Source organism: Chenopodium quinoa, unplaced genomic scaffold (genome assembly GCF_001683475.1).
Source record: "Chenopodium quinoa cultivar QQ74 unplaced genomic scaffold, ASM168347v1, whole genome shotgun sequence".
Taxonomy (NCBI): domain Eukaryota; kingdom Viridiplantae; phylum Streptophyta; class Magnoliopsida; order Caryophyllales; family Amaranthaceae; genus Chenopodium; species Chenopodium quinoa.
The window spans coordinates 3,307,871-3,325,039 of record NW_018744080.1 but is presented as its reverse complement, the minus strand read 5'-3'; the positions used below and the strand labels follow the sequence as shown (position 1 = coordinate 3,325,039).

The 17,169-nt window shown below is 34.0% G+C and overlaps 1 protein-coding gene and 1 pseudogene across 2 annotated transcripts; one reads left to right on the top strand and one right to left on the bottom strand.

The window, feature by feature from the left end:
• Positions 1–3,967: 3,967 nt before the first annotated feature.
• LOC110691514 lies at positions 3,968–9,119 on the top strand (annotated as a pseudogene).
• Positions 9,120–9,870: 751 nt separating this feature from the next.
• On the bottom strand, positions 9,871–17,009 carry LOC110691513 (pentatricopeptide repeat-containing protein At2g41720-like). Of its 2 annotated transcripts, XM_021868451.1 has the most exons (11): positions 16,379–16,485; positions 14,645–14,700; positions 14,159–14,331; positions 13,901–14,006; positions 12,311–13,420; positions 12,116–12,221; positions 11,828–12,032; positions 11,027–11,159; positions 10,840–10,944; positions 10,352–10,472; positions 9,871–10,265 (listed from the first exon to the last, which is right to left on the bottom strand). In XM_021868451.1, the coding sequence occupies exons 2-11, from the start codon at positions 14,651–14,653 to the stop codon at positions 10,150–10,152; spliced, it is 2,184 nt and encodes a 727-aa protein (XP_021724143.1). In that variant the 5' UTR covers positions 14,654–14,700; positions 16,379–16,485; the 3' UTR covers positions 9,871–10,149. The 2 variants fall into 2 exon arrangements, with proteins under 2 accessions (XP_021724143.1, XP_021724142.1); XM_021868450.1 differs by lacking the exon at positions 14,645–14,700 and having other exon boundaries at positions 16,379–17,009.
• Between the last annotated feature and the right edge of the window lie 160 nt (positions 17,010–17,169).

The window sequence follows — 17,169 nt, the reverse complement described above, 5'->3', positions numbered from 1 at the left end:
TTTGAGTGCTATAGTGAATTGTTAATAAAGGAATTGTATACTCGTGCTAATGCATGTCATATGTTATACTACATACCATACCAAAAAAAAAACAAAGTGAAATGTTATTAGTAGTCCCTTGAAAAAAAAGCAAAAAGGAAAGAATGGGTAGTTATTAATTTAAAAAATTAAAAAAAAAAAGGAGTGAGATTGGTAGTTATTTTTATCTTTAAAAAAAAATGCATAAGAGTTGAGGGATGAGGTTTTGAAGGCTCCTCATTCACTGACTCTGCAATTATATATAAGATTACTTCAATCAACTATTACCCTCTCTACAAGTCCCACTCCTCAATAAAACTCAGTACCATTAACAATGGTGATAGTAAGAAGATTAAAAAATTGCCCCCGTATCCGAAAATTTACAATGACGATAGTACCAGCTATAAAAAAAATAGCCCATGGTGATGAGATAAAAAATTCACACTTTATCAAGAACCAAATCTCATCACTACTTTAGGCGATTTTATACAATGGCGTTAGGACTGAACTTTCATGAACCCAAATACAATAACCCAAAATAAATTGTATAAAAATTATACAAAGAACAATTATAAATTGATTTAAGAACAAAGATAAACAATTTTGATCAAAGAAATTCATTTCAACAACAAAATATAGTGAGAACAATGGGGAGATACGTATGGTAATTACAAAGGAATTTAAGATAAAAGAGAGAAAACGCTATGTAATTGCTTGCTCTTAGGGTTTGAGGAAGAAAGATGAAATATTGAGGGAGATATGAGTGTGGGTTTTGATAGTGTTTAATTTTTTAAAAAACAAAACATCAAAAACTGCTTTGAGATGTTTTAGGTTTTCTATTTTAGTTTCTCCAAAATTAGTGTAAAGTTGTTTTTTTAAGCTATTTTTACCAAACACTGTTTTATTTTATTTTGGGGAAAAAAAGCCAAAAAAATCAAAAATGGCAATGATGCCAAACACACCCTAATTTTTGTGTTTTCATGTATTCGTGCTAGGATGTGTTCTTCCAATTATACTAATTTATTTTATAAACTTTCTTAACAAAGTAAAAAAAAAAATATCATTGTTTTAAAAAAATCACAATTCCAACATAACATCATTATTTAATACGAGTATTATTTCTAAACAAAAACTAGCCTTTTGGCTTGTGCAATGCACGAGTTGTTTATAGATATACAATGTAAATACTTATTTTTTAATATATGTATATTGAAAAATGAATAATATATAAAGGAGAAGAAGAGGTGGAAATTAAATTTAATTGTAGAAGAAATTAAGTTGGGGAAAAGTGAACCAAACAACATTCATACATGTATTGAATTATTTTTTTTTTATATGAGAAATGGGATTAAAAAAAAGAAAGATTAAATGAGGTGACATGTGTTATTGATGAAAAATGAAATTTTCATGTGACATTATATGAATGATGGTTTGTGTTTTTAAATACTAAGTATAGATATAGAAGTATAAATAGTAGTCAAACATTTAATAACGTTAAAATAATTAAACATTCAATCAAACCTCCAAATCTCCAATATAATTATAGTACGAGTACTATTATAGACTTCTTCTCTTACACTAATTTATTGTCAAAATTAAATTGATATAAGTTACTTTTTCATATCATATTTTTTTTAACTTTTAAGGGAATTTATCATGAAATACAAAGTATTATTATGTTGTAGTGTCAAATTATCCTCACTAGACATAAATAAAATTACAAAAACTAAGAATCTAGAGCTTCAAAGAGGACAATTACTAGTTTACTTTTATAAAACAAACTAAACTACTTTTGACTTGAGTTGTGTTTTGACTCAATCAATCCAACCCAAACCCAACTTGAAACCAACTCGAAAGTGATGGGTTTTGTACAAATTTTAGTGACCCAAACCTAGATTGTAACCAACCCGCAAGACCTATTCATTAAACCCAATTGAAAAAAAATTCATTCACAAGGGTTTGTTCTCTTCAGCTTAATTTCAATTCAATTCAGTTTCTAATTTCCGTCTCTCATAAACAATTTAGTTCAGTTCATTTTAGTTTAACTCATTTCACTAAATCAAAACAGGCCTTTAGAGTAGTTGGTTTTTAATATGGTTTTAGTTGAGTAGATGCCATGGTACATTTGTATGGTTGAAATTGAACTTAAATGATTATAGTCTTAAACTTGTTTATGTATTTTCTCCCATAAAATGAGAGAATAAAATTTATATTTAATAAGCTTAATCCATTAATTGAACTCAAAATCACACTTTAATTGTTGAACCTTTATCGTTCAACTTGAATATATAAATATGTTACTTTGACTCAACCTAATCAACTCATTTGAATACAAAGTGAATCTCATATCACAAACATTTTAACATCAATCATATCATATAACTAATATATAAAGCTAAACTTTTAGCCAGGTCACGAAATAGCGACACTTGACATTCTAACTTTTCGCCATGTGTTGCGCCACCTTGGATATATTTAAATAAACTTCATAAGATAAAACAACGTTAGTTAAAAATTCCATTTTCAATCAAACTAGGATAGAATTTTAGAATAAGATGGTTAATTTAGAGTTTTATTTTCGATAAAATACCAAATAATAAATTTATAATTAGGCCACAAGACAACATCATATAGCGTTTTAACTTTTCACCAAGTGTCGTACCACGTTGGATAAATATAGATAGCCTTTGTAGCAAAAAAAAAAGTTAATTTAGAATTCTATTTTCAATCCAATTAAATTATAATATCATTTTATCTTAAAAGTCAATAAACAACCCGGGCATCGCACGGGGCACAAAACTAGTAACTAATATATAAAGCTAAACTTTTAGCCAGATCACAAGGCAGCGACACTTGGCGTTCCAACTTTTCAACAAGTGTCACGCCACGTAGGATAGACTTAAATAGACTTTACAAGATAAAAAAAGTTAATTAGAATTCTATTTGGAGAGAATTTTAAGATAAAATTGTTAATTTAGAGTTTTATTTTCGATAAAATACCAATATTTCAGATGTACAAATTGAATTATAGTTTTATTCAAAAAAAATTATTAGATCATAATTCTAATATAGTTCAAAGCGTAAAATTTTCACCAACATTATTATTAGTCATTATATGCCTATCAGATAGCAAATCGTCAAAAAAGCACATCCAATTCCTACTATCAACAATATATTTTAAAATTTGATAAATAAATTAAAAATTTATAATACAATTCATAAACAACCCGGGCATCGCACGGGGCACAAAATTAGTACACTATAATTATATTTGTCAATCTACCTAATTATTAATTAAAGTCTTAAGTACAAAATAATAAAGTATTTTTCAAAATCAAATTTCATTTATATCACTACCATGGTGGGCTTTTTTTACGCTTAAAAACACAATCTAAGGGCCTGTTCTCTTCCGTTGAAATTCAGTTCAGTTCAGTTCAGCTCTTAATTTACGTCTAATGATATTGCTAATGATATAAAGCCAAATTTCATTCTTTTAAGCTCTTATTACAACGACGACAACAACAACAATAATAATAATATTAACAATAATAATAATAATAATAATAATAATAATCATCAATTAATAATAATAATAATAATAATAATAACAATAATAATTGAAATAATAATACTAATAATAATCAATAAATAATAATAATAATAATAATCAATAAATAATAATAATAATAATCAATAAATAATAATAATAATAATAACAATAATAATAATAATAATCAATAATCAATAAATAATAATAATAATCAATAATTAATAATAATAATATTAATAATAATAATAATATGTACATTTGTATATACACATATGTATAGTAATAAATAATCAATAAATAATCAAAAATCACTAATCCATAGTTAAAAATCACTAATTAATAAGTTCAGTTCAGTTAGCTCAGCTGAGTTCAGTCAATGAGAAAAGGCCCTAATACCATGAGCACGACTCAAAAGCATACAAAACACGAAAAAGCAAAGATTGTCGTTCTCACAAAAGAAGATGACGACTTGAGTTAAACTTCAACAGACACTAGGAAACCTCTACTAGATACACCTCACGTGAAATCGGGTCTATTTTCCTGACAATTCCACAAACAATTTTGAAAAAAAATGCCAAAACCCCCTCCCAAAATTACCATAATACCCCTCTCACCCAACTTAGCCGTTGAGGGTCCCCTTTTCTCTCTCCTCCAACTTTTAACCTCCTCTCTCACACTGTTCGTTTTTTCTTCATTCAGCCCACTTAAATCCCCCCCCCCAAAAAAATCCAATAATTTTGTTACTACTGTATCATTTTCAATATCATACCATAAATACCATATATATATAGTCCATAGTATTATCATTGTTATCTTTTACATAGGATACTTATTATTTTGAGTCATTATTTGAGTCATTATTTGAGTATATTTATTTATAACTTAGAATTTAATCTTGATTGTTACCGTTGGAAGTGGTGGTGGAGGGGAGTATGGCGTCGACGTCAAGCGGCGATGTCGGCGGAGTTGGGGTGGCGACAGTGAATATGACATCGGGTATGACATCGGCTTCGGCCGCAATAAGCAAAAATAAGGAGAGCAATGAGAGTGTTGGAGTGGTGTTAATGAAGAAAGTCAAGAGAGAAAGAGGAGGTTCTACTGCTAAAGATAGGGTCAGTAAAATGCCGCCTTCTACTGCTGGTAAACGTAGTTCCATCTACCGTGGTGTCACCAGGTTTTCCTCTTTTTTTTTTTTGTTTTTTTTTTTGGGTTGAATATTTGAATTTGATCTGATTTTGATGGGTTTTTGTTTGATTATGGAACTGAAGTGTAATTTGGGAATGTTTGTTTGATGTATTTTTGTAGTTTGTGATGTTATGAGTGAGAAATTGTGGTGTAATTTGGGTTGATTTGATAAAATTGATTAGGTTACTCTGCCTTCCACTGTTTGTAACAATGGATGAAGCGGTACTCCTTTCGTCTCTTAATGTTTAATTACCGTCTAAATAGGAAGAACTTTTAGAGACGGAGGGGGAATTTCCATTTGTAAGTGAGCTAGATTAGTTATTAAAGTTGGGGTGATGGAGAAAGTGGGAACGAGGTTTCGAGGAAACCCAAATGTATTGCTAGATTTAGCCTTGTTGTCATTGATTAAGGAGTTGAAATGCTAGATTGTGTACTAAGATGTATGTTGCTCGGATCGGAGTTGAATACTAGAATGAATATTAGTAATGGATTCTACGGAAACTTTGTATGAGTATGTTGTGTTCTAGGCTTAGTATGTTACTTGGGACTTGTAGATTGGTTATAACTTATAGGTATGTTGCTAGCTTCTCAAGTGTGGTAATTTTATGAAAATTTTGTGTGTTTTAGGTATGTTGCTAGATTCTCAAGTGTGTTAGGGGTTTGTTACTTGGGACTTGAATACTAGATTGGTTATAGGTATGTTGCTAAAAGTTTAAGATGAAGTGTAAAGTGTCCATACCCACGTGGAAGTTCGAGCATTTTATACAGGCTCTAGAAGTGAATTAAAGTCGGGTAATATGGGGTAGGGGCTTGAGGAGTGGATGATCTTTGCCAGTAAGTGGTGGTTATGAAGATGAAATAATAAGATGTATTTTGAGTACATCCATAAGCTATTCCTCAATTATTAAGAATTAAGTTGAGTACAAAAATAAACTTTATAATTTCGGTTTAGGAATATTCAGGGATGATGTTTGATGTGTAAAGACAATGTTAATTTGTTTCTCCTTTTTTTTTGGGGGGTCTATTTGGGAAAATTTTGAAACTTCAGGCATAGATGGGCGGGTCGATATGAAGCTCACCTTTGGGATAAAAGCACTTGGAATCAGAATCAGAATAAGAAGGGAAAACAAGGTGATTCTTTCCTCCCTTAAATGCACTTTTTTTTTTTTCCCTTTCCTTTTTCTGTAGTTTCTCTCTTAAGGCTGTTAGCATTTAATCATTTATGCTTCTTTCCTGTACAGTGCTAGTTTGATTGAAATTATAAGAAACTGACATTATTTTGCTCGTTGTTGGCTATCATAACCGATGAACGCTGCTCAATCTACTCTTTGCAGTTTATTTGGGTGAGTACATGAATGCTTTCTTAAAGTTATATCTTTTTTAGTTTGATCTTTTCACTTAAAAAGTAACATCTTGTGCTCAGGTGCATATGACGACGAGGAAGCTGCAGCTAGAGCATATGATCTTGCTGCCTTGAAGTATTGGGGCCCAGGAACTCTTATCAATTTTCCAGTGAGACTCCAAAAACCTAATCCTCTGCCATATATCTAAAGCCAAATTATCAAAGACATGGTTAATTTTGTAACTGCACAAAAAGATAAGTTAAAACTTTGGATTCACATGAAAATTAATAATGCCGGTAGTGTGATGCAGGTCACAGATTATAGTAGAGATTTAGATGAAATGCAGAACGTCTCCCGAGAGGAATACCTGGCATCATTCAGGAGGTGAAAACCATTAGCTTTCACAACCTCCCTTTTTCCTTGTTATAATTATACTGTGTGCATTTTAAACTAGCACTCTATGGTGATTGTCTTTTATGGTCTATGCAGAAAGAGTAGTGGATTCTCAAGAGGTATAGCTAAATATCGTGCGCTTTCAAGGTATGCTTTCCATATCCAAGTGGCTTGATTGCTAACTTTTTTACCCACCTTTGTTATTCTTACTTTTTAATATTTCTTGCAATACCTTTGTCAATAAATCAGAGTAGCAGAAAAGAACTTTGTTTTTATTCTGTCCATATTTGTCATTGACACTTGACATGGTATCTATTTTACTTTGTGTATGTATAAAGCTATAGCAGCCAGCAGAGTTTCATTATAAAGTGGTGAATTGCATAGTCTTTTTTCTTATCTATTCAAGTTTTAATCCATAAGAAAGATCTATGGAATAGCCTCAGTTTTATACACGCACTGCAGATATCCTTATTCTGGGTGCCAAGATACCCGTGTTTCTATGACTTCATCGCTAATCTTAAAATCTGTTAGCGAGTTCAACAATTTAGTTTGATTTTTTAGAAGTCTGATTCTGATATCTTTATACTTCTCTGATCCAGTGGCCGATGGGAACCTTCACTGGGCCGTGCTACTGCAACTGAATACCTTCATGGCATTCACTATGGTATTCTGCAAACTTCAGCTGATTTTTTCTTTTATTCTTAAGCTTTGTTATTATAATTGAGCTTTAGTTTCATACTTCATCCTACCTTATAATTCTCACTTGAACAAACTTATTCATTGTCCTAGGTAAAGGAGAAGATACGTCAGCTGAGGGTGACTATCCTGGGGGTTTTCCCATTGAAAGAAAACTCGATTTGACAGGTTATATCAAGTGGTGGGGCCAGAGTAAAATCCGACAATCAGATAGTTGAAAGCATAGCAGTGCTGAAGAGATGGGGACGGAGCTCAAATCACTTGAACGGGATATCCAGTCCACAGAGCCTTATCAGATGCCTCAGTTGGGAACTTCATATGAAGCAAAGAGAATTAGTAAGGGCTCTTCTACTTCTGCTTTGAGCATATTGTCAAGATCTGCGGCATACAAGGACATGCAAGAGAAAGCATCTAAAGCAAAGGAAACTACTAATGATAGTGATGAGAAGGAGAACAAGAGTTATGTTAGCAAGATTGATTGTGGCAAAGCTGTCCAGAAAACAAGTGATGATACTGGAAATGAGAGATTGGGGTCTACCCTTGGAATAGGCGGATTACCTCTGCACAAAAACATGTTTCCTTTGTCTCCGCTACTCACTGCTCCACTTTTGACAAATTACAATGCTATGGATCCTTTAGCAGACCCTATTCTTTGGACGTCTTTAATGCCTGTCTTGCCTACAGCCCCTTCTCGGACTGCTGAGGTTTGCATTTGTTACTCCTGCTTAGTGTTCTTGGCAGTGCTCTATCTACCTTTCTTTCAGGGAGGGGCGGGGGGGGGGGGGGTTCAGTGAGACTCTTTTCTGGCAATCATTACTGCAATATGATAAAGTACGTAGTATAAATAAATAAATGTTGGCCTGTTGGGTGATGGGAAGCCATTTTTCAATAAATTTTAGGCTGTAATGCTGAATGGACTCAGGAATAAAAACATTACAGTATCACTCTTGCATTTGTTATAGGTGCTTGGTTTCATAATTTTATCCTGTGTGTCAAAGAATTGTATTGGAGTTCAGTGAAATTCTAAATGATGGAAAATCAAGCATGGTCTTATAAACTTATAAGTAGCGGAGTTTAGTTAATGAACTTATCTTCCACAAATAACATCTTGTTTCATTTTGCATCATAGCATCTATTTTTGTGGTACAGGTTTCTTGGTGCTCAACAAGAAATTAACCCTGTGTGTCAAGTGTGTCGGAGGCATGAATTACTGAATGACGGAAAATCAACTTGAACATTAAAGGCTATTGAAACTTATAAATTAAAACGTGCCTGTCTTCCACGATAGCATCTTGTTTTGTTTTTACAATATTATTTATAATTACTCAAAGTACCTGAAAAATTCTGCTACTTGACATTTTTACAGGTAACGAAAACTGAGACCAGCTCAACGTATGGCTTCTTCAGGCAGGAAGAAGGATGACAAAGTCCATGTTCTAAGTTTTGCTGAAGGTATCTGGCCACTATAGAGCAGAGAACTACAGTATTACAATCAGAGTATGAAATCTTTATGATAGAGCACAGGGCACGCTTAATGAAGAGAAAATAAAACAGCATGGGCGGACTATGTACCTATCATGAAATGCGTAGCAGGAAGACTTATCTAGTTATCTTCCTCTCCCTACGCACCTAACATCTAGGCTTAAGCTGTAAAAGGTGCAACCACTTGTTAATATGTAGCCATTAGCAGTTATTTCACATTACTGTAAACTCTATCGTTGCCTCAGGCAACGCTGCCAGTATAATTATCAGGGCTGCTTTATAGTTTCTCTTGTTCCCAGGTTAGTTATATTATAGACTTGATACTTGGGTAAATGAACATATATAGAAGAAAGGACACTCACTTGACATACTAGGTTAAGACCTAATTGGTATAATGTTGAAACCATACCATGAGAGGACATAAATACTAGGTTAAGAATGTGACTTTGATAGTTTCTATTTTCAATTTTTTTGTAACTCAATTATTTTAACTTTCAGAGTTCTCTTTCCCTTTAATATTGTAGTGTCATTGTTTGTACACAGTTTATTGAAATATACTGACTAAATATAACTAGGTTTATAATTCAAGAGTTTCCTAACACTGCAGAATATGATAATGAAAAAGAAAACATTGCATACTATGAACTGTGGCGAGCAGTACTGATTATTTTATTATCTATGCAAAATTGTTTTGTGCACATTCTCATTTGGTATTATTTTCTACACACCGTTTAGTAATGTATGTGCTGCATCTCAAGTTGGATGTCTTTTTTTAGAAAACACCCCTTGCGTGTATGGGATGAAAGCATACCACCATCTGAACACAGAACTACAAGTAAAAATAGTCTTACAGAAGCAATAGAAATACAACTATAACTAGCAGAGAGCTTACTCCTAAATATGATGCTTTCTTAATGCAAATTTGCAGTTTACGGCTGCGTATAAAATGTATACTGCAGCATACCAACATGGATGACTAATATTAGAGGTGGCAATCAACTTGGTTAACTTTGCTTACAAGTTCCAATTGCGCCAATGTGTTTGAGTGACATTCAACCATTCAATTTATGAGTTAATTGGATTAGTTTCACTTCATCTTAGGCTTCTCAGTTGATCGTTAAAATCCAATCAACTTTAGTCACTTTAAATGTTCAGGTCACTTCAATTTCAATTTTGGTCAATATTAGGCATGATTCGGGCCAAGTCAAGAGTTTTATTTCGGGTTAGTTTTTATATTTCTACTTGTTGTCTTGACCGCAATTTCCCTGGAAAAGTGAGGGAAAGATCCATACATTTTACAAAAAGATATATAATTACAAATATTTACTAAAAGATCCATATGACGAAAAAATGCCAGAAGCCTACAGACTTGGAAATTAGTTGGAATACATGACAGTGATACAGGTAAAACCAATATACAGAATATACCTAAACTGAGCTCCTTCAGTCTTTTGTACTATAATTTTGAACAAATTGCACGATTTAAGTTGCTATTTGGGGATGAAGTTCACATTCCTCTGTCAACTCTGATGCTGAAAGTGAAGAGCTGCACAGCTGGTTTCGTGAAACCAGGTTTCGAGGTCTGCTTTTCAAGGAATCTGTCACAAATTTTAAGTTCAGTTTAACCACATAAAACAAATAATTCATGTTTAAAATAAAGGGGAAATCTCCTGAGAAGACTTACCTATGCGCTCTTGAATGACCGCAGCAAGGTCAGAACCACCGCTTCTTTGAGCAAAGTACAACACATCCCGGTACATAGCAACTGAAGGCTGAAGTCCTGCTTCTTCCATCCACTGCAAAACCTGCAATGTGATTTAGACATTTTGCTATATTTTATTAAATCTAAATATAAAAGGATTAAACAGAAGACATGATACAACTATTTACAAGACTTTTTCTTAAAATTTAAATGAGTTTCATCTAGAGTTTCATCGAAATTAATTTTCAGAAGAGACATACTACCAATCCCTTTGAAGCTACTACTACTACTACTAAAGCCGGCTTGCTTCTTTTGGTTATCAGTTGGGCTTTCTAGCATAACTCTAAAATATTGGTAACTTCAATTGTAATGCTTTTTAACAGAAAAAGAGGCATTTTATCTGGGATTGTCACTCTGATAGTGGATCAAGAGCTGCAGTTGAGCAGCCTAATCATTGATTAACAAATTACCTCAACGTACTTTCTCCGATTTCCAGCCGCCAGAAGATTTTTCAACAAGGTTGAGTAGGTAGAATAGTTGATCTCCGCACCTGATGCTACTATCTTAAGAAATAACTGCATGGTTGACGATACATAACAACTGTAAGCACTAGTCAGAATTCAGAAACCAAAAGGCCCGCGCAGAAATTTGGATTACCTTCATCATTGCCTCTATTTTCCCAGATTTTCCAAGAAATTGCAACAGGTGATTCAGAAAACCAGTAGAAATTTTGAGGAATGAAGGTTCCATCACACTAATCAGATTGATTGCCGTTTCACAATCCCGAAGCCTTCAAACAGAGCAACAAAGTTCTGAAGTTAAACAAAGAGCACTAGGAGTATAAAATCTACTGCACATAGAAATATTTGAGTTACCAGTGTCTAGCACTTTTATTTCCTCGTGAAACCAGCACATTTGGTCCGTGTATTTGCCATTAAAAAAATTAGAAAAAAAATCACAGAAAGGAGATATCATCACAGCACCATTACAACCATGCAATCATCAAATGTCATATTGGTCCTAATCAGATGTCAACAAGTAGTAAGAAAAAAGCCAAACGATTATGAGCTTGCATGAGTTGAAAAGAAACAAAAATGCACAGGATCATTAATCCAAACACATACATTTTGCTTAATGAGCCCAATATAACAAAGTACAACACTCATGCCCCAATTAACACATGTAAGGGCATGCGGAAATAAAACATTAGTCTGCCACATCATTTCAGCCAATTTTATAGTAAATCAGATCTTGAAACAAAAAAGTAGTAAAATAGCACTCTCTTGTTATATTAAAGATATTAAACACAGTTTAGGAGAATAAATCAATATTTTTTAAAAATGTTAGTGACTAAAGAAAGCCTGGCGCGAATAAATAACATACAGAAGTAAAACGGACAAGCAATGACTAAAAAGTGCAAGAACAAACAATATGCTGCCAGTAATTGTCTAAACTTACAAGCTACAGGCAGATATGACTTCAAAATGCACGGCATTACTAACTGGAAGGTTTTTTTCTTTCATGTACTCCAGTAAGATAAGAACTTTAGCTGGTTGACCTCCTTTATTGAATGCCCTCATCAAAGCTGAACAGGCGACAACATCAGGTTGGATATCATTTGCCTCCATCTCCTGAAAAATTGCACATGCTTTGTCCCACTTCTCTGCAGTTAAAATCCATTCTCTCTTTAGAAATCAAATCCCTCCAGAAGAGGCACAATGTCAGAGCTCCATGTTTCAACCTTACCAGCTTCACTATAGGCGTGAATCATTTTTGTATATGTAATGACATCAGGTTGACAACCAGCTGTCTTCATTCTAGTAAACATAGATTCTGCCTCTGCCAATTGTCCCTGAGACAAAAACAGAGAGGAGGCAGAAGAGGGGTCAGATTCATCCATACAAATTAAAAGAAAACAAAAGATAATGTGTAGGTCCTTGCCTGCTTACTATAGGCACTGATAGCAGAGGAGTACACCTCCTTGGTGACAGGAATGTTCAAATTTGTCATTTCGTCAAGAAAATTAATAGCCTGATCATACTTTGACACCTTACAACAACCACTTATCAGCACATTGTATATGCCGGAGTCTGGTTTCACATTCTTTTCCCTCATAGCTTTAAACAGAGATAATGCCTTGTCAAATTCTCCAACATTCATATAGCTTCCAATTGCTGTGCTATAAGCAACTAAATTTAACTCAATGCCTCGCTTCTCAGCTGCTGAAAGTACTGAATCGATTACTACCTTCTCATAACAGCGACCACATGCTGCCAGAAGAGTAGATATTGAGACAACATTAGGTTGAATACCTTCTCTTTCCATTTCACGCAATACTTCCACTGCCTCAGCTAAACAACCATTTGAACCGTAAGCATCAATAAGTGCATTATAACTAATGATATTTGGCTTCAAGCAATGTTTCTTCATCAAGTCAAATGCTTTCTTGGCCTTTTTTGGTTTTTGTGACCTTCCATAGGCATTAAGTAGAGAAGTGTAAGATACAACATCAGGACGAATACCATATTGCTTCATCTCATTGAACACTTTCACAGCTTCTTCACTCATTCCTTGAGAAGCATATGCACCCAACAGAGTGTTGTAAGCCACAATATTGGGTTTAAGACCCTCACCGAGCATTATGTCAAACACAGCCTTGCAATTCTCAAATTCTCCACAAATGGAGTACATATGCATGATGCTAGTAAATGTTACTACATCAGGGCGACACTCAGATTTCTTTTCTCTCATAGATTTTAAAACACCAACAGCTTCCTCATAATGACCGAGTTTTGCCAGGCAGTATATTATGATGTTAAGAGTTGTAGTGTCAGGGCGTATATTCGTCCCTTTCATAAGTTCAAAATAGGACAAAGCTTTAGAATATTGAGCACCGGTTTTATAGGAAGACAAAATGATGTTGTGTGTAACCAAGTCAGGCCCAACTCCATTATCAGTCATTTGTTTGCAAATTTTAAGAGCCTCTCTCCAATTTCCACAAGATCCACATGCATTGATCAAGTTATTATATGTTGATCGACTTGGAGGAATCTGTAATAATGCATCAAATTCAGTCTAAACTCATACTCAGATACTACCTCCGTTTTTTTAGTTGACACGTTTTGACTTTAGCACTATTCACACACTTTCCTTTGACCGTGTTTTGTGGTTTATACATAATGCAAAATATAGTCATGTGAGATCTTGTTAGATTCATCATGATATATATCTTCAAAATATCAAATTTTCATAATTTTTGCTTATCGGTAATTAAAGATATGAATGGTTGAAGGTGTGCGTTGGCAAACGTGACTAAAGAAAAGGAGGAAGTATAAGATATGGCAAGGTACTTATTGTATATGCAAAAAATCTGAAAGCAACTTTAAAGGCTGGGAAGCAACAGGCCTGTACAACAATATAATCTCCATGATCATCTACTAAAGATGGTAATAGACCACAGACAATCATGGGAACATCCCCTCCCCCCCCAATCCTCTGTAAACAACTAAGCAAAATTATACAATTACTTACAGCAGCACGAAGCATATCTTCCATAATATTTGTAGCCCAACGCCATTGACCAGCTCTACCATGGGCATTGATGAGAGCATTATAGGTTTCAGCATCTGGCTTGCACCTGGAAAAAAAAAAATTAAGCAATCAAACATACTTTTTAATGCAAGTATGCTTTCCTTGTAACTTTGAAATTAGAACCCTCAGTTATGAGATGCATCTATCAACCATAGAATGATACAGCGAGAACTTCTGATGGATCACATTTGAACTTACTTCCACTTTTGCATTTCAAAAAATAAGCCACGAGCCTGATCTACATTATTATGCCTGGCATGTAATCTGATCATCATATTGTATATGTCATTTCGTGCACAATAATTCTTCTGATTTTTCATCCAACTGAAGACATGAATTGCATGCTCAATAGAACCCAACTGAGTCAACTCCTACAATCAGATATCAGATTTTAAGTCCATTGTGCAAATGCAACTTACCTACTCAACAACTGGGTCACAGGTAAAAAAAACCTAGACTACCAAGTTCCAAAGAAGTAAAGAGAAAAGTAAGAAAGAAAAGAGCACAAATTAATAATCTTCAAGTTGTATTCATTTTAGAATACAAAAATGCTCATAAATTCATCAAAAGGAAAATGTTTTATGGGGGAGCAAAACTAGAATCATTGAAAGCTTCGATTAAGCATTGGTCAGGGTTAACAAGAAACAGAAGCAAGAAAAGGAATGAATAACTGAAAGTCTATACCAGTTCCATGGAAGACCATCACTTAGCAGAACAGGTTAACCCAACAAGTTCATTTCCTGAAAAAACGATTTAGGCCAAATTGGGATGAAAACAGAAAACCTGGAAAATGTAAATAAACTACTTATTCAGCCAAAAAAAAAAAAACTACGCCTTTTTTTTCCTTGTTTGGGGGGGGGGGGGGAGGGAGGGTTGTGGGATTCCATGGTGGAAATGTGCAAGCAATGAGCACATAGAAAAAAACAAAAAGGAACAAATTCCTGGAACCTTCAAAATGTTCAATGATACTTGACATTAGAACATAAGCAACAATCGACAGTTTCTTAACATATGATGCTGGACAACTTTAGCACTCAAATCTAACCTAGGAGGGAGGAAAAAAACTCTTCAAGCTAGGTGTAATTAATAATATTAGGGCATGCTTGGATTGGGAGTTATATATTAAGGGGTTAATAAAAGTCAAACTTGAAAAAATATAAGTAACTAGAGGTGTTGTTGCAGGAGCCTAGGAGGGAGGAAAAAACCCTTCAAGCTAGGTGTAATTAATATTATTAAGGGCATGCTTGGATTGGGGGTAATATATTAAGGGGTTAATAAAAGTCAAACTTGAAAAAATATAAGTAACTAGAAGTGGTGTTGTAGGAGGTATGATGTTTTCAAATGACATTAGGTAGTTGTTCCATGAGGAAAAGAGAGCGATAGAGGAATTATTACCCTCATAATGAGGGTAATAGTTACACACCCTCCCCCTAGTGTAACTAATACCCCCAAAATGAGCCTCTTTCTTCATTTCATACCTCACCATCACTACATAAATTTTCTTACAAGAACACCATCTCTATCTTCTCCTTCCCTATTTACTTTCATTTTGCTTAGTTTAACTTTTATTACCCTAGAAATACATTTCCCTCAATTCAAGCATGCCCTAAACGTGCAGACTATGGTTTCTAAAGTACAGCCAAAGATTGAAATGTTAGAACTTGTACAGGACAATTTCACGTGTCTCAAACAGTTAGACATGGATTTAATGGAGAAAACCCTTTCATTAAATCAATTGGGAGATTCTAACTCCATAGGCCATTGAACAACAGTTACAATACAGATAAGAGCACATATTCAATAGTTTGAAGGATCATAAAGGCTAGGACCCGGTTAGGACCCCTGGAGTCAATTCAAAGGCTTGCTATATTTTTGTCAATTGTTTTGAATTAACTTCAAATGTAAGTGGAGAGCTACCTTCAAAATACCAAGGTTTTATACTTCCAACTTCTAAATTCATCAAGTTTTCATCTACATGTAACAATGTACTCAAATTTACCCCAAGCAAATATTACAATCACAAATTGCATTGACCAACAATGCCACTCATCACTATCATCATTATCACTATCAACAAAAATAACCAACAAGCAACCAAATTGCCAGTTTGCATAATATTTTAAAAAATGCATTTAGCAAAATAATTTCTTGAAATTAACCAACAAAATCCATAGCATTTACCTACACCCTTATAATTCACACAGTGGATGTCAACTAGGTTAATTGGTTAAAACCGCAAGAAGCCTTACCCCAAACCTCATCTCGAATTGTCTCCATCGCAACAAACCTTCCAAGGCTAATTAAAACACCCAAGAAAAACCCACATAGAAAATCCTCTTTGACACACATTCACATAAATTTTCACTATAAAAATAAAAAATAAAAATACTAGTAATAATAATATTAAGGAGAATTTACCTGAATAAGAACAGGATAATTCTTCCTAGCAAACCTGCCAACCCAATGATTCAAAACACCCTCAATATCATCTCCAGTATTTAAAGCCAAAATCTTCTGAACCACCTGAGTAATTGACCAATCCTTCTGAAACTTATCTGCTTGTACCTTAATCCTGTACCTTCTAGGAATATCATCCTTCCTCAAACCACTCACGTGCTCAGTCACGTGATGTTCTCCTTTGTCATAATCTACATAGCCTTGCTTCTTTCTCTCCCATTTTCCAGGGTTTTTTGAGGATTTTTTGCCATCAGAATTTGTTTTCAAAGGTAAAGTTTTGATTTTTTGGGGAGTATGGGAGGTGGGTTTTGTTGGGTAAGTGGTGGATTTTATGGGATTTGAGTGAGATTGATGATGATGATTTGGGTGTAATTGTTGGGTGAAGTTTAATGGAGATTGAAATTGAGAAGTTATTGCTGTCATTAGACTGAGCGTCAGAGAAGAAGAGACGCAGTAGTTAAGGGGAGATGTTGCAGAAAAGGCTGTGAAGAAATGGTGGGAAATGTGAATGAAGAGATAAACCTTCCCACTCCTCTTGGGGTTTTGCAAAAATTGCCAACGGTTTTTTTTTTTTTTTTTTTGACATATTTTGGTGTAAGACTACAAGTGGTTTGGATAAAGTCCATGGGTGTGTTTGGTAAAAAGCTTTTAAAAGAGCTTTTAGCTTATTTTATCCAATTAGATGTTTGACCAATTAAAAAAGCTAACCTTGGTGTTTGGTATATAGCTTATTAAAAGAGCTTTTTGGGGTC

Bases quoted from the DNA above. Each gene is read 5' to 3' on its own strand.
- LOC110691513 (XM_021868450.1), bottom strand. From the start codon at position 16,840: ATGACAGCAATAACTTCTCAATTTCAATCTCCATTAAACTTCACCCAA. The intron at 14,007-14,158 runs GTAAGTTCAAAT...TTTTTTTTCCAG, and splicing joins TTTGAAATGCAAAAGTGGAA to GTGCAAGCCAGATGCTGAAA. The intron at 11,160-11,827 runs GTAAGTTTAGAC...CTCTGTTTGAAG, and splicing joins GTCATATCTGCCTGTAGCTT to GCTTCGGGATTGTGAAACGG.